Below are 24,917 nucleotides of genomic sequence, written 5' to 3' on the forward strand. Positions count from 1 at the left end.
ATATATAAACTGAACATCAAAAGAAACTTATCACATATTCTATGTGATGCCATTTCACACCATTTTATTAAATATGAAAACAAATTCTTTCTTGTTCTTAAAAAACATTTAATTAACAAACAAAATACAACAAACAACAGAACAGTGGATGAGTATCCAGAGGATAATGTAAAATATGACAAAGGCTAGTTCAACAAAGTTCACATTTAGCAACAACCAACATTATGAATCCACAGCACGTCACAGATCTCAGTCCCATTGAACATCTGTGGGATATTCTTGTAGATCCATGTATGCTAGGCGTCCAGCACCTGGCAACCGCCAGATGTTCATCCAGGCAATTCAGGAAGAGTGGGACAACATCCCCCAGATAGGATCAGGAGGTTCATCCAGAGTATGTGCAGAAGGTGCACAGCCTGTGTTAGGGCTCAGGAGGACACACCCAGGACTGAGAACATTGATCTGGACCATTTGGTCAATCTTGGACTTGCTGTGGATTAATAATGTTGCCTGTTGCTAAATGTGAACTTTGTAATTGGTGGTTATTCGTTTTCATGTGCCCTGTTAGAAGTTTGCACCCCTGCCCCTTTATAGCTCTGTGCACGGCCCTGGTATGCACGGTTTAAAGTTTACTCAAATATGTCAACACTGGATCCCATACAGAACAGAATGGATCCCTAGATCCTCTGAGTGTGTATTTTATTTTCTCTAACTGTATGAACTGCATTAGGTCATTAAACCACAGACACGTCAGGTGGGTTTTTAGATTTCCAATGCTAGAATATTCTTCTCTGTGCCAGCAGTGTTGTGAAAGCCATAATGTTTTTAGGTCTTTTCCTGATGGTAGAACGTCTTCTATCTGTGGTTCCAAACACAGCCATTACTACACTGGGTTGGACAGCCATATTAAGGTCCTCTGACAGTGTTCTAAAGATCACAGACCAATACGATGTCAGGGCTGGGCATGACCAGAACATATGGGTTCAGTCAGCAGGAGTGTTTCCACACCTGTCACAGCTGGCATCTGTGTAAGTGTATATTTTAGCCAGTCTTGTTTTGGAGAAATGAATGTGACGTAAGATCTTGAATTGTATTCCTCTGAGTTTGGCACAGGAAGTACTGTCATTCACTGTGTAGAGGGTTGTCCCATATGTCCTCCTCCAAGTCTTCCCCCAAGATCTGGTTCAGCTTTAACACATTCTTATCTTAGACCTGGACCCTGAGTCCTCACATATAAGTCTCAGGTCAGAGGTCACAGCGGAGTCAGAAAACATTTGACAGAGAACAGCATCTCCTTTAACATTCACACAGAAACTGGATTCTTCTGCAGTAGGATATGAATCACACTAAGACCACAGTTTAATGTCAGAGTTCAGCACTAAAACCACTGTACCATCAATGTTCACAGACCTGGACCTGGACCTGAACCTGGACCTGGACCTGGACACAGCTGTGTGCCCATGAACAGTGATGACTCCACGGGTGTTTCAGAGACTCAGTAAGTGAACCTCAGATCTGGTCCAGATCCAACAGGGCTCAGCTCAGTCAGTCCTAACTTGACGTTCTAGGTCCGACCTAAAGTTAGTCCTGTTGCACCATTGGTGTCACATGGTCTTTTTCTTCAGTCTCTGGTTCAGACACTGGCAGGAGAATCCCACTAAACCTGATCAATGAAAACCTGTTGTTGGAGTGGGACCTGGTCCTGGATGATCCTGGATCAGAGTCCAGGGTTGGTTCCTGGTCCATTGAACACCTTTGGATCATATGTTGTGAGTGCAGATGGTGAGGACACACATTGTTAGGACAGAGCTGTTGGTTTCATCCAAATGTGGATGAGATTAACTAAACCCAGTGAGTGTGAAGCTCCAAACACACTCACATGTTGACTGTCAGTGGGACCAGCAGGACCAGGACACCTGTCCCACTACAGGGGGTCATGTGACTCATGATGGAGTCCGTGTGGACAGACATAATGTGAGCTCATTGTTGATGATTGGTCCACAGAGTGGAGCAGCAGAGCTCAGAGGTTCCCAGTGGTCTACAGGATCAGACTCAGCTGGACTCCACATGTGAGGTGTGTACTGGTCCAACATCTACTGGTCCATCTGTTCTGTCCAATCAATAATGTCCAACGCTGATGCAGTCCAGCTTATTCATGTGGAACTGTTCAGGAGGTTTTTGTCTCTGATATAAAATGAATGATGTTGATGTAATGTGTCAAACATTTGGACAGAAGGTTCATTAAACCTGAGGATTACGTTGATGAACAGGTTCATGATCACATCAGATACAGACCTGGTTGTTGAAGGTGGACATGTTCTTTTGGATCTTTACAGGAAACACAGATGGCAGCACTTGAAGAAAGTCTGTTGAATATTCTGGAGGATTTGAATCATGATGAGTTTAAAACATTCAAGTGGTTCTTGAAACGTGAAAAACCACGAATCCCAGTGAGTAAACTGGAGAACGCAGACCGGACGGACACGGTGGATCTGATGGTCCAGACCTACTACACAAATACTCAGAGTGTCACTGTAAGGGTTCTGCAGAAGATGAAGAAGAACGATCTGGTGAAGGAACTTTTAAAAGACATCCTAGTTTCTAAAGGTCAGTCATTAATAAGTAATTAGTAAAGTAAGAGCTTCCATATTTCATTCTCCTGTGACACATTAAACAAAAGGACGATGGTCATGTTGGTTCCATCTGTTCCGACCCAGTAGAATTCTACACTCTAGAAAATGATTCATGGGGTTAGTAAGTTAAGCTTAAAATCAGGAGCTTTTTCTGCTTAAAAATGAAGTTTGTTACATGTACGCATTGTAATCAGTTGATAAGTTATTTTATTCAGTTGGTCTAAATTAAAAATAAGGAAAACAGTCTTAACTCAGTAACATATTGATTTTGAACAGACATTTCTGCCTTAACATAGAAGTATATTAAGTTAGTACAACTTAAAAATCTTATAAGCTTCCTCTAAAAGCTGAGTACACAGCTGACGGACCTGGACATGTTTTGCTGACAGAACGCGCCTACCACAAGAAACAGAGGGAAGCACAGAAAGAAAAGGGAGAAACACGATTTTACACAGAACTTTACCAAACTTTAAGGCTTGATAAAGAGAATTTTGCTTTGTTTTATTCACAACAGCTAATAACTATCAACACAAACGACAAGAAGTTGTTTTTCCACCACACTAAAGTCTTTTCCTCAGCTAGAGGGGATCACATTTAAGCCAGTAATGTAAGACTTTCAGTCAGTTGATGTAGCAGTTCGACCATAACATTAGTCTTGTTAGATTTGGTTTTATGGAAGCTGAATGGTGTTATGGTTATTAATTGACACTGAATTTCTGTAACAGTAGTTTTAATTATGCAAGGACTGGATAATACACATCTTGCTTCTTTCTAATTTAAAATTGTAGTTTATATTGTGGTGTGTTTGCTGCATTGCATTGTGGGTATTGGGTATACTGTTGAAAATGTGTTATTTTATGTGCAGGGGTTCTGCAGGGTTGTGGTGTTGGTGTTAATTTGGAGTTAATGTGTGCATGCTAATATTTATTGGCCTTTTTGTGTTTATTTTTGTAGGAGTCAGAGCCATAGGCCAAACACTAACCCTAACCCTTTCCTGTTTATCAGTGTCAGACATTGTCGGGTTCAATGTTAATTTCAGTTATGTGCCATATCAGAAATATTTCCTGTATTCAGGGGTGGATTCCCATATGGGTGAAATGGGCAAAAGTCCAGGGTGGCTTTTCATGAAGGACGCCACGAGCCCTAGAAAAACATAAAGTCAAGCGATCACGATGTGCCAGGGATTAGGCACAACAGCGCCCCCTCTGTTGTGCAGGTGCCTCTGTTTGCTGTGGTGGTGCCGTGCAGCGAGAGAAAGAGAAGGGGGAGGGTGGGATATTTCACCTGTGGGTCTGTCAGGTGTCCAATTTAGAAAAAGAAGAAGAGGAGAAACAGGCAGTAGTTAAAGGTCTGCAGATGTTCTGTCCATATTACTGTGCATGTTCTGAAAACAGGGCTGAGGTTCATCAGGCAGGTTCTAACTCTTACATTTGTTCACTTTTGCTGTGATGCTTTCTCTGCTCTAATACAACAATATTTCAGCTGAACTGAACTAACAAACATGATATATGATTTCACCATAATGTGTCGTGCATTAAGACTGTTAGTGCTACAAGTTCAGTTATTATTTGTGTCGATCATTTGGGTTAATGTCATCAGGTCCTGTCCTGTAATTAACAAACAGAATTTACAATGCTGTAAAGTACTATTAAACATGAACATTTGTTAATTGCTAAAGCTCTATTTGGTGATAAAGGTAGTCTGTATCTGAACAGGTCATCACTGAAAATGTGCTCTCCTCCTCCCTGAGAGTTAGATTATTAATGTGTAAGGACAGACAATAATAACATGCAATGGTATGTTTATTTAAATGTACAATTCATGGATGTTTTAGATCAGAATCACAGTTATATTTACTGCCTTTTGATGCCGTTTCAGGGGCACTTCTAAAATATTTTGGATCATCCCTTGGGTTTTTGCAAGTGTGTGTGATTTTTTTCCTGCAAACATTTTGACCAGACAGTAGTTATTTTATGTGATTTTAATATTTCTGATAATGTCTGAGTAGGCGTATGTGTTCTGTTCCACGGTTATGTGCTTTGAGTAATGTGCTGATATGCTGTCCAATAGACATGCCTGCAGCTGAACCCACACTGAGACCCACTGCTAAGCTGGAGCCTCTGTCAGCTGACCCTGCCAACTCGCCCTCATCGCCCCCTCGCAGAGGACCAAGTAAGGCATCACCTGACTTTATTTCTGTAGGATTGAGAGTGATGGGAGAAGTTGCCAGCACCAACATTTTAAGAGGACATTAGTTAGTGGTGAAAAAATAGTTAGAAGTTGACTGATATATTTACAGAAAAACAACAGCCTTTTTTGCTTCTGTTGCAAATTGTTTTTAAAGAGGATCATTCATTGAACAAGTTCAGGAATGGCAAATTGGAAACATGAGAGCCCTTTACTCACATCACATGGTTCTTCTCAGGGTATTGTCTGTTTAATTTGAATTATATTATTTTTCCCACACAGAACACTGCCTGTGTTGCCAAATTACACTGCACTAAGATCTGTAGCACATGTATCCCCACAACAATACACAGTGTGTGTGTATGTGTGTGTGTGTGTGTGTGTGTGTGTGTGTGTGTACACGTACATAGTTTAATGTCTTTTATTTCATGAAGGTCACAGTTTTCTGTGCTATTGAAATGTCAACATGCAGTCACTTCCAGTAAATGGGATGCATGGAGTTTTTAAAAAGCAGTTAAATCATAAAACTGGAAATTCAATGTGTTATTTGTTCAGACGTACAGAAATAAGCTAGGCCTACTCAAAAAATTAAGGTAACAATTTTCATGGACATTGTTGAGTAGAATAAAAGTAAAACAATAAGAGTATAACTAAATGGAGTAGTTTTTACACATTTAAAATTAAGTTGGTTCGACTTAATTAAGCTTGTAGAGTACAAAGCAAATCATGTCGTTTGTAATAAAGTAGTAGAGTTTGCCTAGAGAAGTCTTAGGACATTTACATAATTATGGCCAAGTTGAAATAACTTTAAAAACTGCATGGAAATTGTTACATTTTTTTTTTTTTTTACATTGAGCCAGCACATCATTTCTTAGAGTGCATGAATATTCATATTCTGTCCTGGTAACATTCAAACTCCTCAGAGCATCAGTTTACAGATCAGTTCAATCTGTGAAGGCAGTCGTCATCTGAGTTTTTATAAGTCATTCATCTAAGATGAACTCAACACAGAGTTTAGTCAAACTAAAAAAAACAGTAAATTCAAACTGAGGATGAAGCAGAACTGTATTACACAAACATTAAGCTCTTTATTATTATTATTATTATTATTATTATTATTATTATTATTATTATTATTATTATTATTATTATTATTATTGTTATTAATGGAGTAAACTAAAACAGAATCAGCTGTTCTATCAGAATCCACTCATGTAGTTTTCTCAGTTTCTCACAGTCATTCTCACTAATGTGATTTGTGAGGTCTCAGTGACCTTTGACCTTTGTCCACCTCCATGCAGTTACTTCATCCTTCAGTCCAAGTGACCGTTTGGTCCAGATTTGACTGAAGTGTGTCAAAGCCTTCCTTAGATTTGGTCTTTTAAAGGTAACTGTTTCTGACAGACGGACCTTTTCCTGTGGATGTAAAATCAAAGTGAAGCAGCTGTCAGTCTGTTTGAAAGGTTCAACTACAGTCAAAGACACAAGAGACTCTGAAAACACACACAGGTGAACACACCAAGTGGAAGGAGGACACTTTTCACCACAGTCTTCTAGTCCAAACAGGTCCTCATTCAGTCCCTGGAAAACATCCAGTAGATCAGCTGTTATTCTTTCACTGTGGGATTGGACCGTTTTTCCAGTCGTCATTTTCAGCTCCAGAAGGAAAGGCAGATTTATTTGTATAGCGCAGTTCATTCACAGGGCAGTTCACAGTGCTTTACAAAAATGGAAAAAAGACAGATTAAAAACACACAATTACAATTAAAACATAATCAATAAAACATAAATAATAATCAGTTAAAACAAAGTAAAAGAGAAGAGTGCAGACAGAACCCTTTCAGATGTTTTTTCCTTCTACGAAACCAGGACCTGAACACATGTTTGGTCTCAGTCATAACACTGTAGTGTCCAAATACGGACATGTGAGAATAACTGAGTCATTCCTATTAAATACAGATGACTGTATCATTTCCTTCCTAGTGGTATTTGACTAAATGGACATGAATGAACCTGATGGATGACGTCCATGTGTAGAGTTTGAATCAGAGGAAAAACAGTGACTGAAGTCAAATGGATGAAACTGATGAAACTACTGCCGACATGACTGTGAATATTTTTACAGCTGTGTTTGTTGTAGATAAAAGGGTTTAAAGGACATTCCAAAGGAACAAAGATGATATTCAGGATTAAAGATCAATGATGATAGAAAACTACAGAGAAGACCAAGTGTTGTTAATAAGGTGGATTTAGTTTGTTTGAATAATCATTTATTGAAGACATTGAACAGTTCAACTCTACTGTCCTCCAGCTGAAGGTCATAGATATGAGAGAAGACACATGAACAATAAACTGATCTAATGAGAGGAAATGAATGACTGGACCTGAATACACACAGAATCGGTAACAGAATGATATGATACTAGAAGAAATGGGAAACATTCCCCTTCCATTTGTGTTTGGAACATCCTCTGAATTGTCTTCTTTGTCTTCACTCAGAGAGCATTGACCAGTGTCGGCGAAAACTGAAGGTGAAGCTGAAGCTGAAGTTTGAGTGTGTGTTTGAGGGCATCGATAAAGAAGGACTCCCCAAAACCCTCCTGAACCAGATCTACACAGAGCTCTACATCACAGAGGGAGGGGCTACAGAGGTCAACCAGGAACATGAGGTCAGACAGATTGAAACAGCATCCAGGAACCCACACAGACCACCAACAACCATCACATGTACAGACATCTTTAAAGGACCACCTGACAGACATCAGCCAATCAGAACAGTGCTGACAAAGGGCGTGGCCGGCATCGGGAAAACAGTCTTAACACAGAAGTTCAGTCTGGACTGGGCTGAAGACAAAGCCAACCAGGACATCCACTTCATATTTCCATTCACCTTCAGAGAGCTGAATGTGCTGAAACAGAAGAAGTTCAGCTTGGTGGAACTGGTTCATCGCTTCTTCAAAGAAACCAAAGAAGCAGGAATCAGGATCTTTGAAGACCACCAGGTGGTGTTCATCTTAGACGGTCTGGATGAGTGTCGACCTCCTCTGGACTTCAACAACACTCAGATCCTGACTGATGTGACAGAGTCCAGCTCAGTGGATGTGCTGCTGATGAACCTCATCAGGGGGAACCTGCTTCCCTCTGCTCGCCTCTGGATAACCACACGACCTGCAGCAGCCAATCAGATCCCTGCTCAGTGTCGTGGCATGGTGACAGAGGTCAGAGGGTTCACTGACCCACAGAAGGAGGAGTACTTCAGGAAGAGGTTCACAGATGAAGAACAGACCAACACAATCATCTCCCACATCAAGACGTCACGAAGCGTCCACATCATGTGTCACATCCCAGTCTTCTGCTGGATCACTGCTAATGTTCTGGAGGACGTGTTGAAGACCACAGAGGGAGGAGAACTGCCCAAGACCCTGACTGAGATGTACATCCACTTCCTGGTGGTTCAGGCCAAACTGAAGAACGTCAAGTATAATGAAAGATCTGGGACAGATTCACCCTGGAGTCCAGAGACCAGGAAGATGATTGAGTCTCTGGGAAAACTGGCCTTTGAGCAGCTGAAGAAAGGAAACCTGATCTTCTATGAATCCGACCTGACAGAGTGTGGCATCGATATCAGCTCAGCCTCAGTGTACTCAGGAGTGTTCACAGGGGTCTTTGTAGAGGAGAGAGGAGGGTACCAGGACCAGAGGTTCTGCTTCATCCATCTGAGTGTCCAGGAGTTTGTGGCTGCTCTTCATGTCCATCAGACCTTCATCAACACTGGAGACAATCTGCTGTCAGAAGAACAAACCACATCTCAGAGGTCTGGATCTGCACAGACACAGTTCTACCAGACCGCTGTGGACCAGGCCTTACAGAGTCCAAATGGACACCTGGACCTGTTCCTGCGCTTCCTCCTGGGTCTATCACTGCAGACCAATCAGAGACTCCTACACGGTCTGATGAAACAGACAGGAAGTAGCTCAGAGACCAATCAGGAGACAGCTGAGTACATCAAGAAGAAGCTCAATGATAAACTGTCTGTAGAGAAAAGCATCAACCTGTTCCACTGTCTGAATGAACTGGAGGATCGATCTCTGGTGGATCAGATCCAACAGTACCTGAGAGATGGGAGTCTCTACAGATCTGGTCCGTCTCCTGCGCAGTGGTCAGCTCTGGTCTTCATGTTACTGTCATCAGATAAAGACCTGGATGAGTTTGACCTGAACAAATACCATGGTTCAGAGGAGGCTCTTCTGAATTTGCTGCCAGTCGTCAAAGCCTCCAACAAAGCTGTGTGAGTCCAGACAGAGTGGAGTTTATTGAATTTAGAGTCTGGTTTAGGACATTTTTATACCTTATTCATTCCTTGTCAAACCACCACACTGATCATATTAATCAACATCATAACTTGATGGAATTCACATCCAATCCACTTCATGTGTATGACAGTAGGAGCACATCTGATCCAGTCCATCAAACATGTGAGTTAGTTTATGGTGGACCATGGATTTAGATCCTGTTTGGTCTTCAGTGCTGGTTCCAGATTCTCTTTAAATAAATCTGTAAATATACGTGTTACTGAGACCCCCAGATAAATGAAGGGGTCATAACCATAATCAGAAATGAACAGCAGTGAAGGTCCAGACGGTTTGTCTGAGTGTTCACAGGAAATAGGAGCTCTGTGATACATTGACTTTAGAACCTGATATTTGACCAAAACTAGTGATTATCTGTAGAACTATTGGAACTGAAATGAAGTGGAGTTTAGTGAAGATCAGTTTATTCTGTTGCTGTTTTGAATAGAACAAACCAATCTGTTCTGTTTCTGCAGACTGACTGTCTATGGCCTATCACAAAGAGGCTTTGAAGGTCTGTCCTCAGTTCTCAGATCCCAGTCCTCTAGTCTCAGACATCTGGACCTCAGCACCAACAACCTGGAGGATTCAGGACTGAAGATCCTGTCAGATGGACTAAGGAGTCCAGACTGTAAACTGGAGACTCTCAGGTCAGATAAAGTTAGAATCTGAATTCAGTTCTTTCTGATCTTTTGGTCCTGACTGAGTTTGATTAAATCATGTTGTACTTGTTTAAATGCAGGTGTATTAGATCTAGAGCTGCACAATCAAGTCAATCACAAGCATAGACAGGTTGTCAATAGAGGGCGCTAGGGCGCCGCCCCACCTGTCTAACATGAAGAAGAAGACAATAGGAATCACCTAAAATAATTTGACAAAAACATGAATATTTAAATAAATGAGTAATACATGATACAGGCCGTGAGTACTGTGTATAATCTGCATTCAAGTGGAGTTTAAACATGTTTTCTGTCGTTCAGTGAACAGTCAACTGACGTGTTTCCTGTTTGGGGCAAAAATCCAAGGCTTTGACTTTATCATAATCGACTCTCATTACAAATGGCATATGTGCAGTAGACCCCCTCCAATACAAGAGATAGGAGAACTTTGCCCCACCCACAGGAGTAAACGTCACATCCCAAAAAGAATCAAGACAGAATCACAGAATCACAGACTGCTACCCCCCCACCACCACCACCCTGCTCCAACAAGGATGTACCCCTAATCCCCCCCACTCCGACCCCCCTTCTCCGAAAATCACATACCGCTACCCCTCAGTCTTATGAACTATTCACCCCCCCACACACACACCCATGTCCGTGCCCTTCCTGTCTACCTCACAATTTTATTCTGGAGGCACGCCTGGGTATTAATTGTGGAGGGGAGAACGGGGACAGTTACCTCTCTCATCCACTCACCTGTCCATCATAGTCCCGTCCACACTCAGTGCTTTACAGACCGTCAGTAACAGCTGAACTTTCCAACAGTAACATTAACAGAACAGTTAGTGCAGGGTCGATCCAATACATTTCATGTTTCATGTTTAGAATTGACTTGGTCAGAGCAGTAGCGTGTTGAGGAGTACACGTCTGCTTTTTCTGCAAAAGTCCTCCATGGTTCCCGTACTCGTCTTATCGCTGCATAAAATTAATCATGAAATTGTCCGACAAAATGACACCATTCCTCTTTAAAGTGTCCTGATCCTTCACACACACACATACAGTAATAGACTCACTACTAGCATGGGAGCTAACTATCTACGAGGTTGGTCTAAATCTTATAAACGTGTTTCCTCTGTAAATGTTCATTCATAGTTGAAGTGGTCCCGTGGTCCACCAGGCTCAGATACAGATCTGACATGTGACAGTTTTCTTGGTTGTGTCACATATGAAATGTTCCCAAACTTTGGAGCGTTTGTTTGTCGTAGCCTGGCTTCAGTGGGCGTCTACCGCTGCTCCTTCTGTTCCAGATCATTAGTGTGCATGTGCTGTCAGTGCATCAAAGATCTGGGAAAAGGCAGATGTCTCACTCTGAGCTACTTCAACTGGTGACGGTCAAACATGGTTTATCCTGGGATTGGATACACACGATGACATCACTAACGACCTGTCAAATATGAAATTAATCACTGACTGATTTGGCCGTCGATTATTAGTCGACTAGTTGTTGCAGTGCTACCAGACATACGATGAGATGAACAAAGAGTAGACAAATAATCAAATCTAGAGGCTAGTAGTGGAACCCAACCAACCACTCCTACTGTCAGCAGCATCGTGTTCCTCCCTGAGCTCAGATCTATGTGGACTGTGATGGTCCTTCAGTCCAGACCTGACCTGATCGTATCCTCATCTGTGTCCTCCAGGTTGAGTATCTGTAACCTGTCAGAGAGAAGCTGTGAAGGTCTGTCCTCAGTTCTCAGATCCCAGTCCTGTAGTCTGACACATCTGGAGCTCAACAACATGGACCTGAAGGATTCAGGACAGAAGATCCTGTCAGATGGACTAAGGAGTCCAGACTGTAAACTGGAGACTCTCAGGTCAGATAAAGTTAGAATCTGAATTCAATTCTTTCTGATCTTTTGGTCCTGACTGAGTTTGATTAAATCATGTTGTACTTGTTTAAATGCAGGTGTATTAGATCTAGAGCTGCACAATCAAGTCAAACACAAGTGTAATCACTAAATCAACCTGTGGAATTATAAAATGGAAAAAAAAGATAATTTAAAGGTCAGGGTTTAGGTGGATTTATGGTGATCCAAATGGAAAATTAGGGAATAGAAATTCAACCCCACCTCTGTTCTACGGTGATGATTTGGATTCAGTGACACTGAGCAGATGGAGATACTGTGGAAAACAGGAAAAATGAAGATCATAATATTAACATATTTCCACTTTTATGTTTTGGTATTTTTACACTAGTTTCAGTTTTTATGTTTGATTTGATTTTGTTAAATGACCCATCTGTGCATTTGATTTGATAAACAAGCAAACAGACTCAAATTACAATTAAAAAATGTTTTTTTCCCTAAATTGTGCAGCTTTATTTGGATCTGAGCTGTAGAACAAACTGAGATCTATGTGGACTGTGATGGTCCTTCAGTCCAGACCTGACCTGATTGTAATCCAAATCTCATCCTTGTCCTCCAGGTGGAGGATCTGTAACCTGTCAGAGAGAAGCTGTGAAGGTCTGTCCTCAGGTCTCAGATCTCAGTACTCTAGTCTGACTCTTCTGGACCTCGACAACATGGACCTGAAGGATTCAGGACTGAAGATCCTGTCAGATGGACTAAGGAGTCCAGACTGTAAACTGGAGACTCTCAGGTTTGGATTGTTCAACCAGTGTGAACGATGATGATTCAAACCATGATGTACCTGTAGTGGATCAGTCTGAGCTGGTTTTCAGAGCAGCTGTTCAGTGTCTGACATGAAACACATGCATGTTCCTTTATTTCTATGAAACAAACACAGGAACTAAACTGGATGAAGATGTATTTGAACCAAATGAGTCTAAATCTACAGATATGATCCAAAGGACAGTAAAGTGTCTACAGTCTGAGGATTGGACTGGAGTGGAACTGGTTTGTCTGTTCAAACCCTGGAACCCCAGAACCATTGAACCTTTGATTTGGAGGTGGTGAAGGATGTTCATTTATGCACTTGATGTTTTTGGACCAATATGTGGACATTTGTGTCTATATTTGGTCAAAGTCAATCTTCATCCAGTTAAATTTGTCTGAGTAACAATAAAAGATCAGGTCTTTCCAGACTTTGGACAGGGACTGGACCAGTCTTTTTCCACTTCAGATCTTGTCCTGAAGCGAGTCAGTCCAATAGAAACTGGCTCCAGGTCAATCCCATTTGTGCTGAAATCCATCCACAGAATAACTGTGTCCAACAGCTGACGCTGCTTCTTTTCCTCCTCAGATGATGTGTGATGTTTTGTGTTGCAGACTGTCAGGATGTCTGATCACAGAGGAAGGATGTTCTTCTCTGGTCTCAACCCTACAGTCCAATCCGTCCCATCTCAGACTGCTAGACCTGAGCTACAACCATCCAGGAGCCTCAGGACAGGAGCTGTGTGCTCTAGTGGAGGATCCACACTGGACACTGGACACTGTCAGGTATGGACTGAGCTGATGCACACACACAGAATGTGTGATAGAACAGGTGGAGCTGACAGGAACACTCTGTCACAGCTGATTCCACATCCTTTACTGAAGTTCCAGACCACGGTCACAGATACAGACCTTCAATAAGGGACTGACAGGAACCATGGACTGGATGTGAACAGAAAAGCTGGAGTGGATCACAGTGATGGAATGTCCATGTTTAATGCTGCTCTGACCCCCCCCCCCCCCCCCCCCCCCCCCCCCCCCCCCCCCTCCTTTCAGGTTGGAGCCCAGTGGAGTCCGATGGTTGAAACCAGGTCTGAGGAAGTGTAAGTGGATTTCCATTGGATTCTAGAGTAAACCCAACCTGAACATACAGTGGGAGCTGGTACCACATTAGAAAGCACATCAACTGTCAGTGAAGACAGTAAATAGAAGTGTTACATGTTGCTTTGTGGGTCATTCCAGAATTGGAGGACATTTGACGCTCCACCCATCAAATTTTAAATAATCCATGTACAAAATACTAAAACATGGAGTTTCTGTGTAAATTTACTCGTCCTGAGATCAAATCTAAAAAACACTGGGAGAAAAGAATGTTTGTAAATAATTTTAAAAATACCAAATAAGTCTGGAGTACCCCCTAAAATGCCATTTTTCACTTGTTCCACCCCCCTGATGACCAAATTGAATCTCAAATAAAACAGTTAAAATGAAATTTAAATCTCATTTTTTTGGTATGACTAGTTTCATTGCTGTCTCTTGTAATTGCGGGAACATTCTTTTTAATAAACATAATATTTTAAATAATAATTATTATACATGGAACCTGTGTCCCACAACATGCATGCAACCCTGTTACCCATAACCTTTTAGCATGGTAGAAGAAGAAGAAAGCAGTGAATCGCATGATATGCTGGAATTGACATCAAACAGTTTTCCAAAAGAATGGGTAGAGCAAAGGGATGTCCTCTCATCTATTTTTCATATTTTCATAAGATTGTGAGCCTTGATTGAATGTCTCATTCTACCTCACGCAACCCTGTTACCCATATTAATAGGATAAGACAAATTCTTTTTGATTTTTTCTTTACTTATTTACATAAGTCAGTGTGTCCTCTTGGTCAGCAGTAACAGCTAGCTAAGTAGTTAGCTTCTTTGCTTGAGAAAAAGCTAACATTAGTCTGGATTTACAACCCTGTTACTCGCAACCCTGTTACTGTGATTAGAGTAACAGGGTTGTACTACATTAATGGGGTTGCATCTCCTCCAGTTTACTCAGACTTTACAAACTATTATTTATGGTTCAAGTCAATAATTTACATTATCTGAGACAGAATTTAGTTAATTTACATATTGTAAACACATTCCTGAATTTTCCAGACTGTATTGTTTCCTTTTATTTCCTAATGGTAGCCCAAATGGCTTATGGTTGCAGCAGCTACCCTGATGGGATTATTAACTTGACATAAATCAAACTATATATAAACAGTGAGTTACAATTCATAATAGGGGACACTAAATTAAGTTAGATAATTTTTTTTCTTACAGTGTGGCCCACCATTGAGTGCTACTGAAAAGCAGAGATGCCACCGTGCCAAGTGTGATGCTGATGTACAGAGGAGACAACAGTGTTTACTAAAAGAAAGACAGAAATGGAGGAAAGATGGAGAAACAGGAAAGAAGTTGCTTCAAAAAGACCGCAGTGAGAGAGGACAGTGTGCCCAACGAAAAAAGTGGAGAGAGGCTCATAAGAGGAGTAAAGCCAGGAGAACGTTACCTGAAGGGTTAATAATATAATATTAATATAATATAATATTAATAATAATAAAGGCTTAATATCAAATACCATATTAGCCCTGATTTTCTGATGCAACAAGATGTTCTAAGCACTCCTGTGGAATTTTTTTTTTTAATTTTCATCCAAACCCCCCCTACCCTGAAAATTACTTTTTTAACTCTGAAAATTACCACTTTCCCAGCTTCTTCACTCTTTTGTCCGGTGCAGTGTATAAATCTGTTCATGATGGGACAGTTCATGATCTTATAAGTGCCATATTGTATCGTAAGAGTACTTTGTATAGTGAAAAGTCTAATGTCAAGGTCATGTTGTAGGTTAAAAGTCACCAAAATGCCTAGTTTTTTTCAAAAATTCATACCATTCTGACATTTTATCAAATCTGTCCTCAGTTCTGTTCCCTCTGGTTTCCTGGTGGGACCCCCCCAGGCCTTTGGCCCTTTAAAGACACATTACAGACTAAATATTAAAACATGTACTTTACATTTGAATTTGCCACCATTAGTGTGGAGGGAAACACTAGCACACATTTAGGAGGTAATCACCAACACTTCATTCATTCATTCATTTTCTGAACCCACTTTCTCCTCACTAGGGTCACAGGGGCGGAGCCTATCCCAGCTACTTATGGGTGAAGGCGGGGTTCACCCTGGACATGTGACCAGTTCATCACAGACTGAACATATAGAGACAAACAACCACTGTCACATTCACACCTATGGGGGATTTAGATTAACCAGTTAACCTATCAGAGCATGTGTTTGGATGGTGGGAGGAGCCAGAGTACCTGGAGAGAACATGCAAACTTCACACAGAAAGGTCCCACCCCCATGGACTGGTGTTAGAATGGAACCCAGGACCTTCTGTCTGTGGGGCACCAGGTCTATCCACTGCACCACCCACAACGGGACATATACATGTAAATGTCAAAGTCATGTGAAACTACTGTTTGTTCTTTTTGACATGTCTGTGTGGAGAATACATGAGTAAATAGTTCTGTTTCATGTGTCTTATTGAATGTCAGTTGTTTGTGGTCAGTAGATGTGTTCTGAGGAGAGAACCTGAGCCCAACATTTGGAAGAACCCACATTAACAGCTTCATTCCATCTAATATGCATTTGGACCATTTGGGTGACCTTTGACCTATAATTTGACCCTTGACACTACATCTTTTTTAGTGCAAAGCACTCTGAAGACATGACATGTCTCACAAAAAAACATTTAAGGCCCAGCATGAGCAGATTGTTACATTGTACTTCATCAAAAGTGAAGAGGGTTTGAAAGTTTCCAAAAACCCCATGTTTTCAGGGCTGAAAAAGTAATTTTTGGGGTAGGGGGTAGTTTTTGGATGAAAATTTAAAAAAAATAATAATAACACACAGGAGTGCTTAGAACATCTTGTTGCATCAGAAAATCAGGGCTAAAGTTGAATCTGAAAAATTTCTTGAAATAAGCCCCCCCATTATTATTATTATTATTGTTTTGTTTTTGTTTTTTTGGTTTGGTTTTTTTGGGGGGAGGGTTGTTATTTGAGAAACAGTGCTGACAGAAAGTATTAAAAGTTATTCAAAGAATACTTTGGTGTCTTGAGCATTTGTCACTTTTATATAATGATCTATAATCAGAAATAATGTAGCTAGACATCCTTGTTACTTTATGCAACCCTGTTACCCTACTTTCAACCCTGTTACCATATCATTTTAATTGAAAATAATCATAAATTACTTTCTCAGCTCAAAAGTGTTCAACCCATTGCCCTTTAAAGAGTTTATGTAATTATATGCAAAATGTGTCAGAGTAAATATTGTGAAATAAATACTGAAATTGTTAAAGTGAAACATGCCACTATTGAAAAGTTGGCTGTTACGTCCCGGCCTAGGGGTTCACCAGGGCGAACATAATAGGCTCAACTTTGTCCCCTCCCAGCTCCCAAGCACACACGTCAGTCAAAAAACTAAAATTCAAAATATTTATTATCAGTATTTTTTTCAACAACTAAGGAAGGGTTAGGGGAGGAAGTGGCTAAAACAACAAACAAAATATCTTCTTTTATAATTCAAACTAACTTACCTAATCCAACATAAATGCAAGAAATAAAATACAGGAAACTTACCTAACTGCCTAACCAAAACAGGAGAAAAGGTGAAAACAAAAGAGCCGACCTCCCCTACCAGAAAAAGGATCGAATTTACAAAACAAAACTATTTACAATTATTTACAATCAAAGTTTTACAGGAGCACGAAGACTGATGGTCACACACACGAACACAGGGTTGGGAGCTGACAGGAGGCAAGAGCGAGCAAGGATGAAAGCTCCAGGGCCATCTTTAAAGGGGCCAGGCAATCATGCTCCACCAATCAGCAACCTGCAACAAACAGACACAAAAGGGCACAGCACACCTACAGGACAGGGAAGAACACACACACTAAACAGAAAGCACATACGTATACATAGACAAATTATGACCCAGGGTCATAACATGGCCGAGACAGATTTTGAAAGTTGCTAAAATTAATTTAAATCAAGTCATATGTGAAACCAAATGGTTATTCAGAGAGAATGTTACTTTCTTTACTTAATGGAAAAGGAATTACATTTAAGAAATTCATTAATGCACTTTTTTCAGGTTCCTTAGTGTTGGTAACAGGGTTGCACCAAGTATTACAAACACCAAATAAATCATGTAATAAAAATTGTACCATTCATGTGTAAGCTGAGCCAATCAAGCCTTTGATAGTTTATTACCTATTATTGATGAATATATAATGGAAAATTAGAAAAGTGAAGGTTTATTTTTCAAGAATTTTGAAGCCCAAATGTCCTCCAATTCTGGAATGACCCTTGTACAAAAATAAAAAATAATGTGGCAGCTCTAAATCTTTGTTAATTCAAACACATACTTTTTTTTTTTTTTAATAAATATGAAATCCCTTAAATAGATGGGTATAGAGACCAGTGACAAAACCTAACAAAAGTTCCCACCTAAAAAAATACATTCCTTCACACTGCTTTGGTGTGGATGTAGAAAACATAATGAAAGCTGAATTTAGAATACAGAATGCTACACTTAGAATACTTTATTAACCTTGGTATAAGTTGTTGTACATGATCCTAAACTGTTGTCATGACTTTTCTAATGCATTATAAATGCATTATAATGTCTTATGAATGTGCACTTAATGCATTGTAAACTAGACCTTCAAATCAAGTGTTACCAAAACCACAACTACAACTCACATCTCAGAGCTTCTCTGAAATCAAACTCACACAGACCCGTTTCAGACCAGACCTTTATTTGTCTCCATCCTGAATTTCCCCAAAACCATCAGAACTCAAACCTGTGGAGGTTTAAAGTGCTGTGACGCTGCTACCCATCAGTCATCTGCACTGGAACACACATTATCTATGGGATCACATGATCAGCATTTATTTAGTCACATATTTCTGTGGAAGATTTTCATGAGAACTTCATGACTTCTGTGTTTGGTCTTTGAATGAACTACTAGGACTTGTACAACTATCAGTACTTGTGTTTAATAGAATACAAACTGAACCAAAATGAACAACAAACTAAATTAAATAGAGTGAGAACAGCAAAGTTACAAAGAACATCCTTTAAATATTCAACAAAATCAACATTTTATTCATTTTCTTTGAGTATTTTCGTCATTTTTCTGATTATTTTGTTCAGTTTGTTTTATTTTTGCTAATTTTACTGATTAATTTTATATTTTATTTTATTAGTTTTGTTAATTCTATATTAATTTAGTTTTTTTGTTCATTTTCATTCATTTGACTGATTGATGATTAATTTGACTGATTAGTGTGTTCAGTTTTTCTTCTTTTGTTGAGTATTAGTGTTTGTAATGTGGTACCAGGTGAGGTTGTGTAACTGTGCTTTTCTATTCCCACTAATGCGGCGTCTTTCCTTGTGACTGCACAGCTAGCAGCTAGCTTACAGCTATAAAACACACACATGACCAATCCAACATATGCTCATGTGTGTCACAGTAACAGTGTGTGAACCAGGGACACAATTACAAACAACAAGTCATTCTACAGTCTGTCCCTAAAGTCAAATCAAGCTGATCACTGATCAATAACTGCAGCTGTTTTGTGTTTTCTTCTGTCCATCAGATTTCTGTGAACTCACCCTGGATCCAAACACAGCGAACGAAAAACTCAAACTGTCTGAAAACAACAAGAAGGTAGAAGGAGTGGAGGAGGTTCAGTCATATCCTGATCATCAGGACAGATTTGAGGGCTTGCCTCAGCTGATGTGTTCAACTGGTCTGACTGGTCGCTGTTACTGGGAGGTGCAGTGGAGTGGAGAGGTTTGGATAGCAGTGACTTACAGAGGAATCAGAAGGAAAGGAAAGAGTGAAGACTGTGGGTTTGGATTCAATGATCAGTCCTGGAGTCTGTGGTGTTATGAAGGTATATGCGGTGTCAGTCATAATAACAAATACACAGACGTCCCTCGGTCCTCCTTCTCCGATACAGTCTCAGTGTATGTGGACTGTCCTGCTGGATCTGTGTCCTTCTACAGAGTCTGCTCTGACAAACTGATCCACATCTACACCTTCAAAACCACATTCACTGACCCACTGTTTGCAGGATTTACACTCCATGGTTCTGGATCCACAGTGTCTCTGTGTGATGTGTAGATGTGTTGTATAGTTGTGTAGATGCACTGTGTAGTTGTGTAGATGTGTTTTATATTTGTGTAGTTGAGTTGTGTGTTTGTGTAGATGTGTTGTGTAGTTGTGTTGTGTTGTTGTGTAGTTGTGTAGATATGTTGGATAGTTGTGTTGTATAGTTGTTTATATGTGTTGTATAGTTGTGTAGATGCATAGTGTAGTTGTGTTGTATAGTTGTGTAGATGTGTTGTATAGTTGTAGATGCATTGTGTAGTTGTGTTGTATAGTTGTGTATATGTGTAGTATAGTTGTGTAGATGTGTTGTGTAATTATGTTGTATTGTTGTATTGTTGTGTAGATGTGTTGTATAGTTGTGTAGTTGTGTTGTATAGCTGTAAATTTGTGTTGTATAGTTGTGTAAATGTGTTGTATAGTTGTGTAGTTGTAGTTGTAATGTTCTGTTGTATAGTTGTGTTGTATAGTTGTATAGATGTGTTGTATAGTTACGCAGTTGTGTCGTATAGTTGTGTAGATGTGTTGTATAGTTGTGTAGTTGTGTTGTATAGCTGTGTAGTTCTGTTGTATAGTTGTGTAGATGTGTTGTATAGTTGTATAGATGTGTTGTGTAGTTGTGCAGATGTGTTGTATAGTTACGTAGTTGTGTCGTATAGTTGTGTAGATGTGTGGTATAGTTGTATAGTTTTGTTGTATTGCTGTGTAGTTGTGTTGTATAGTTGTGTAGATGTGTTGTATAGTTATATAGATGTGCTGTATAGTTACATAGTTGTGTCATATAGTTGTGTAGATGTGTTGTATAGTTGTGTTGTGTAGATAATAATAATAATAATAGCTTTATTTATATAGCACCTTTTAAAACAAAGTTTACGAAGTGATTTGACAGACAAGTAAAGGGCACAACAGCAGGATACAAGATGTAAGTAAAAACACTAAAACAGAAGCAACATAATAGGAGAGATGTGTACAATAGTGCAGGAACATGACACTTCGAATAAATTAAATGAATCGGAATAAGGAGTGCAGGGGTAATGTAACATAATGCTGTTAAATCAATGCAAAAATAGAGGCGTGAGATAAAACAACATCATGTATGAGAATATAAAGCAACAATCAAACAGGATAAGATTCAAATTTAAAAAAAAAAAAATAAATAAAAATTAAAATTAAAAGGGACAGACATCACATAAAAGCAAGTCTATAAAAGTGTGTTTTAAGATGTGACTTAAAAGATGCCACTGATTCCGCAAGCCTTATCTCCTGGGGCAGGCCGTTCCAAAGTCGAGGGGCCCTGATGGAAAAGGCCCAGTCACCCTTAGATTTAAGCCTCGACTTTGGAACAGCCAGGAGCCCTCTGCCCGAGGATTTAAGGCTACGTGCTGGCTCGTAGGTCACTAACATGTCATCTATATAACTTGGGGCCAGACCCATTCGGGCTCTAAAAGTAATCAGTAAAATCTTAAAATCAATTCTAAAACACACAGGGAGCCAATGGAGGGATGCCAGGATAGGAGTTATGTGATGTCGTCTGTTAAAACCAGTGAGAAACCTAGCTGCTGTGTTCCGGACCAGTTGGAGGCCAGACAGTGATTTTTGATTGATGCCGGACAGAAGTGAGTTACAGTAATCGAGTCTTGTGAATATGAATGAATGTATAACTGTTTCCAGATCTGAGTGTGGGACTATTGGTTTGATTTTTGAAATAGTTCGCAGATGTAAGAAACATGATTGGATAACTTTATTGATGTGGGGTTGGAATGTGAGGTCTGAGTCAAATATTAATCCAAGATTTCTGGCAGTTGGTGTAATATTTGAGGAGAGGGGACCAAGGCAGTTTTTTATGGCAGTGGTGGAGTTTGGTGGACCAAACAATATGACTTCTGATTTAGAGTTGTTTAATTGCAGGAAGTTCTGGGCCATCCAACGGTTTACATCATTAAGACAGTCAGACACAGCAGCTAGGCTTCTCGGGTCATCTGGTCTCAGGGGCAGGTATATCTGTGTGTCGTCCACGTAGCAATGAAAGGAAATGTTGTGACGCTTTAAAATCTCACCAAGTAGGAGCATATAAATAGAAAATAAAATCGGACCTAAAACTGAACCCTGCGGTACACCACAGGCAGTCTGGGTTTTAGAAGATGTGTGGTTGCATATGGTGACTGCAAAGGTTCTATCTAAAAGATAAGAATAAAACCAGCTAAGAGCAGTGTCCCTGATGCCGATCCAGGTTCTAAGACGTTCAATTAAAATATCATGATCTACAGTGTCAAAGGCGGCACTGAGATCTAAAGGAATGAAAATAGCGCTCTCTCCTCTATCAGCTGCTAAAAGAAGATCATTGGTGACCTTGAGGAGGGCAGTTTCTGTGCTATGTAAAGGTCTAAAACTGGACTGAAATTTCTCAAAGAGGTTGTTATGGGACATAAAAGATAAAAGCTGGATTGAAACCACTTTCTCTAAAACTTTGGATAAAAACGGAAGTTTAGAAATAGGTCTAAAATTATTGAGAACAGTGGGATCCAGGTTTGGTTTCTTTAAAAGGGGTTGCATGTTTAAAAGAAGAGGGGACGCTGCCTTGAATTAAGGAGTTGTTAATAATTGATAAAATACTGGGTCCAACTGTGCCTAAAACCTCTTTGAGAAATTTAGTGGGAATGGGATCAAGGCCGCATGTAGCTGATTTCATGTGTAAAATTATTTCAGTTAAAAACGTCAGTGAGATCGGTTCAAAATTTTTAAAATGGCTAAAAATTTCCCTACCTTTATCTAAAACGCGCTCTGGAGGTATGATTCATTGCCTTATGTCTTTAATTTTATTAAAAAATAATTTTAAAAACTCCTCACACGTTTTGTGAGGCATCCATAAAATGATAGGGGGAAGGGGTGGTGATAAGATCTATGACCTTAAATAAAATTCTGGGGTTAGAGCGATTTGCTAAAATTAAGTTTGAGTAAAAACGCGCTCTAGCTTCCTTAACTGCTTTTTGATAGTTTTTTGTGGCAATTTTCCAGATTTCTAAAAAGACATGTAGGCCTGTTTTCTTCTATTTTCTTTCTTTCCTCCTACAGTCTCTTTTCAGTTTAGCAGTCGACTCATTTAGCCAGGGCTGTGGTGGACTCTGGGATTTTTTAATTCTGAATGGCGCAACAGAGTCCAGGACAGTCTGGCAGGTTTGGTTAAAATGGGATACCAGCTCCTCTATGTTAAAACTGGGATTAAAAGCAGTTAAAAAAGTAATATCAAAAAGTTCGGAGAACTGACTGGCGGACATGGAGTTAAAAGCACGACAACGTAGGGGGGTGTATTGTGGTTAAAAGGTGGTTTGGTTAAGATGACATTAAATAAAATTGCTTTGTGGTTCGACACACAGATATCCTTAAGCCTGAGATTGTCAGGATTGAGACCAAGATGAATTACAAGGTCAAGTGTGTGACCTTTTGAGTGTGTGGGTGCTTGTATAATCTGTGTGAGATTAAAAGATTCCAGTGTATCCATAAAATCAGAGACAAGAGGCTGAGCAGGGCAGTACACATGTTTGTTAAAATCACCTAAAATAAGAATCCTATCGAACCTTGAAATAAAACCTGATGGTAACTTGGCAAACTCTTGGATAAAAACATTGTTTGGCCTGGGTGGTCTGTAGATAATTAAAATTAGGACTGGGTGTTTAAAATCAATTGTAAAACCAAGATGTTCAAATGAGGTAAAATTACTCTGTGAGATGGGGGAGCATTTAAAAGCCTTTCCGAAAATAACAGCAACCCCCCCCCCCCCCCCCAGCCTGTCAGACGGGGTTGATGAAGGAAAGTAAAATCAGGGGGGGTTGCTTCGATGAGGGGCTGCAGTCACCCTCAGAAAGCCAAGTCTCAGTGGTTATAAAAAGGTCTAATTTATTAAAAGTAATAAAATCATGACATAAAAAGGATTTGTTGTTAAGAGATCTAATATTTAAAAGGCCAAAATGAACAGGAGTAAAAGATGGTGAGGATGCCAACATGCGTTGCCGAGGTAGTAAAATCAGGTTCTTTGAGTTGGCAGCAGAGGGATGTGATGGTGGACGAGTGGTATGTTTTCGAACTGAGATGATGGTGGGTATAGCGGATGGAAGTGATGTAGTGTGTGTGGGTCCTGGGTGGGGTGCAGAGGTGAAGGATGGCGATGGTGTTGATTTAAGAATTTCTACGAGGAGGGAGTGTGATACTGGGAGGGGTCGGTGGGAGGAGCTGTGACAGGGGCCAGGGGGTGGAATAGATACTGAGGGAGGAAAGGAGGGTGGTGGGGTTTCCTGTGTAGATAGTCCTGTGGGTGCTGCAAAGTGTACTGCAGCAACCACCCCTGTACTTTAATTTGTCAACATTTGAGTACCTTGTCTGTTTGGATGGATACCATCTCTGCTAAAAAAATGAGGGGCGGTCCCAGAACAAGTTAAAATTGTCAATAAAACCAAAGTTGTGCTTCCTGCTGGCGGTCCGGAGCCAGGTGTGAAGGCTGAGAAGTCTGCTAAAACGACCAGCTCCGCGACCAAGAGTTGGTATTGGCCCAGAAATAAAAACAGTCTTTCCACAGTCCTTTAAAACATCAAAAAGTAGGTTAAAATTGGATTTGGTACACTCCGACTCCTGGCGGGTTGTGTCGTTTGTCCCCACATGCACCACAACTCTGTGAATAGAACTGGGCAGTGAGGGCAGAAGGGAGAGGAGTTTGTCCAGGACAATGGGGACGGTGGCACCGGAAAGACAATGTGTGACCGCATTAAAGAAGTTCCTGGTTATGGAGTCACCGATAATTAACGTGTTTGGGGGGAAAAGGGGTCGTGGAGATGAAGATGCGGGTGGAGGCGGACTGCCCGGAGCAGACAGAGGGGGATCAATTCCCTCTGCCGTCGCTGGGTCCGGACCGGTCTCAATAGGCAGACAGGTGTGCGCAGCGGCGGAGGCTCGGCGATGCTCCTCTGAATGCCTCAGGACAGCCTCCTTCAGCAGCCTACGGCGGTCCCTGCCCCTGGAGGATCAGTGAACAGTCCGGCCAGCACCGGCTGCAGGATTGACGATGGTCCCGGGTGGAGACAGTGGGCAGGGCGCCAAGGCCACGGATGGGGCCGCAGGTGGAGGAGCCACCGCAGAAGGTGGAGAAGGTGGAGAAGGCTCGGCGGCGGCAGGTGGAGAAGCTCGGGATGAAGGGGGCC

At 40.7% G+C, this 24,917-nt stretch overlaps 3 protein-coding genes across 3 annotated transcripts in view; 2 read left to right on the forward strand and 1 right to left on the reverse strand.

Moving 5' to 3' along the window:
• Window positions 1-19,803, forward strand: part of LOC115433694 (NACHT, LRR and PYD domains-containing protein 12-like) — a 41,043-nt gene extending 21,240 nt beyond the window's left edge. Inside the window, exons 3-12 of the mRNA XM_030155153.1 lie at window positions 2,337-2,607; window positions 4,704-4,805; window positions 7,320-7,351; window positions 8,111-8,449; window positions 8,636-9,108; window positions 9,646-9,819; window positions 11,532-11,705; window positions 12,316-12,489; window positions 13,119-13,161; window positions 19,231-19,803. Coding sequence (XP_030011013.1) covers window positions 2,337-2,607; window positions 4,704-4,805; window positions 7,320-7,351; window positions 8,111-8,449; window positions 8,636-9,108; window positions 9,646-9,819; window positions 11,532-11,705; window positions 12,316-12,489; window positions 13,119-13,161; window positions 19,231-19,743 — 2,295 coding nt within the window. The 3' untranslated portion in view covers window positions 19,744-19,803. The remainder of the gene's footprint in view (window positions 1-2,336; window positions 2,608-4,703; window positions 4,806-7,319; window positions 7,352-8,110; window positions 8,450-8,635; window positions 9,109-9,645; window positions 9,820-11,531; window positions 11,706-12,315; window positions 12,490-13,118; window positions 13,162-19,230) is intronic.
• LOC115433979 (zinc finger protein 271-like) overlaps window positions 1-24,917 on the reverse strand; it is a gene marked incomplete at its 5' end in the record, with an annotated part of 219,668 nt that overhangs the window by 158,812 nt on the left and 35,939 nt on the right. Inside the window, one exon of the mRNA XM_030155612.1 lies at window positions 23,934-23,941. Coding sequence (XP_030011472.1) covers window positions 23,934-23,941 — 8 coding nt within the window. The remainder of the gene's footprint in view (window positions 1-23,933; window positions 23,942-24,917) is intronic.
• The window catches only part of LOC115434010 (zinc finger protein 431-like), a 215,746-nt gene that overhangs the window by 42,323 nt on the left and 148,506 nt on the right, over window positions 1-24,917 (forward strand). The gene's annotated exons all lie outside the window — the stretch shown is intronic.

This window comes from Sphaeramia orbicularis, chromosome 2 (genome assembly GCF_902148855.1).
Source record: "Sphaeramia orbicularis chromosome 2, fSphaOr1.1, whole genome shotgun sequence".
Lineage (NCBI taxonomy): Eukaryota > Metazoa > Chordata > Actinopteri > Kurtiformes > Apogonidae > Sphaeramia > Sphaeramia orbicularis.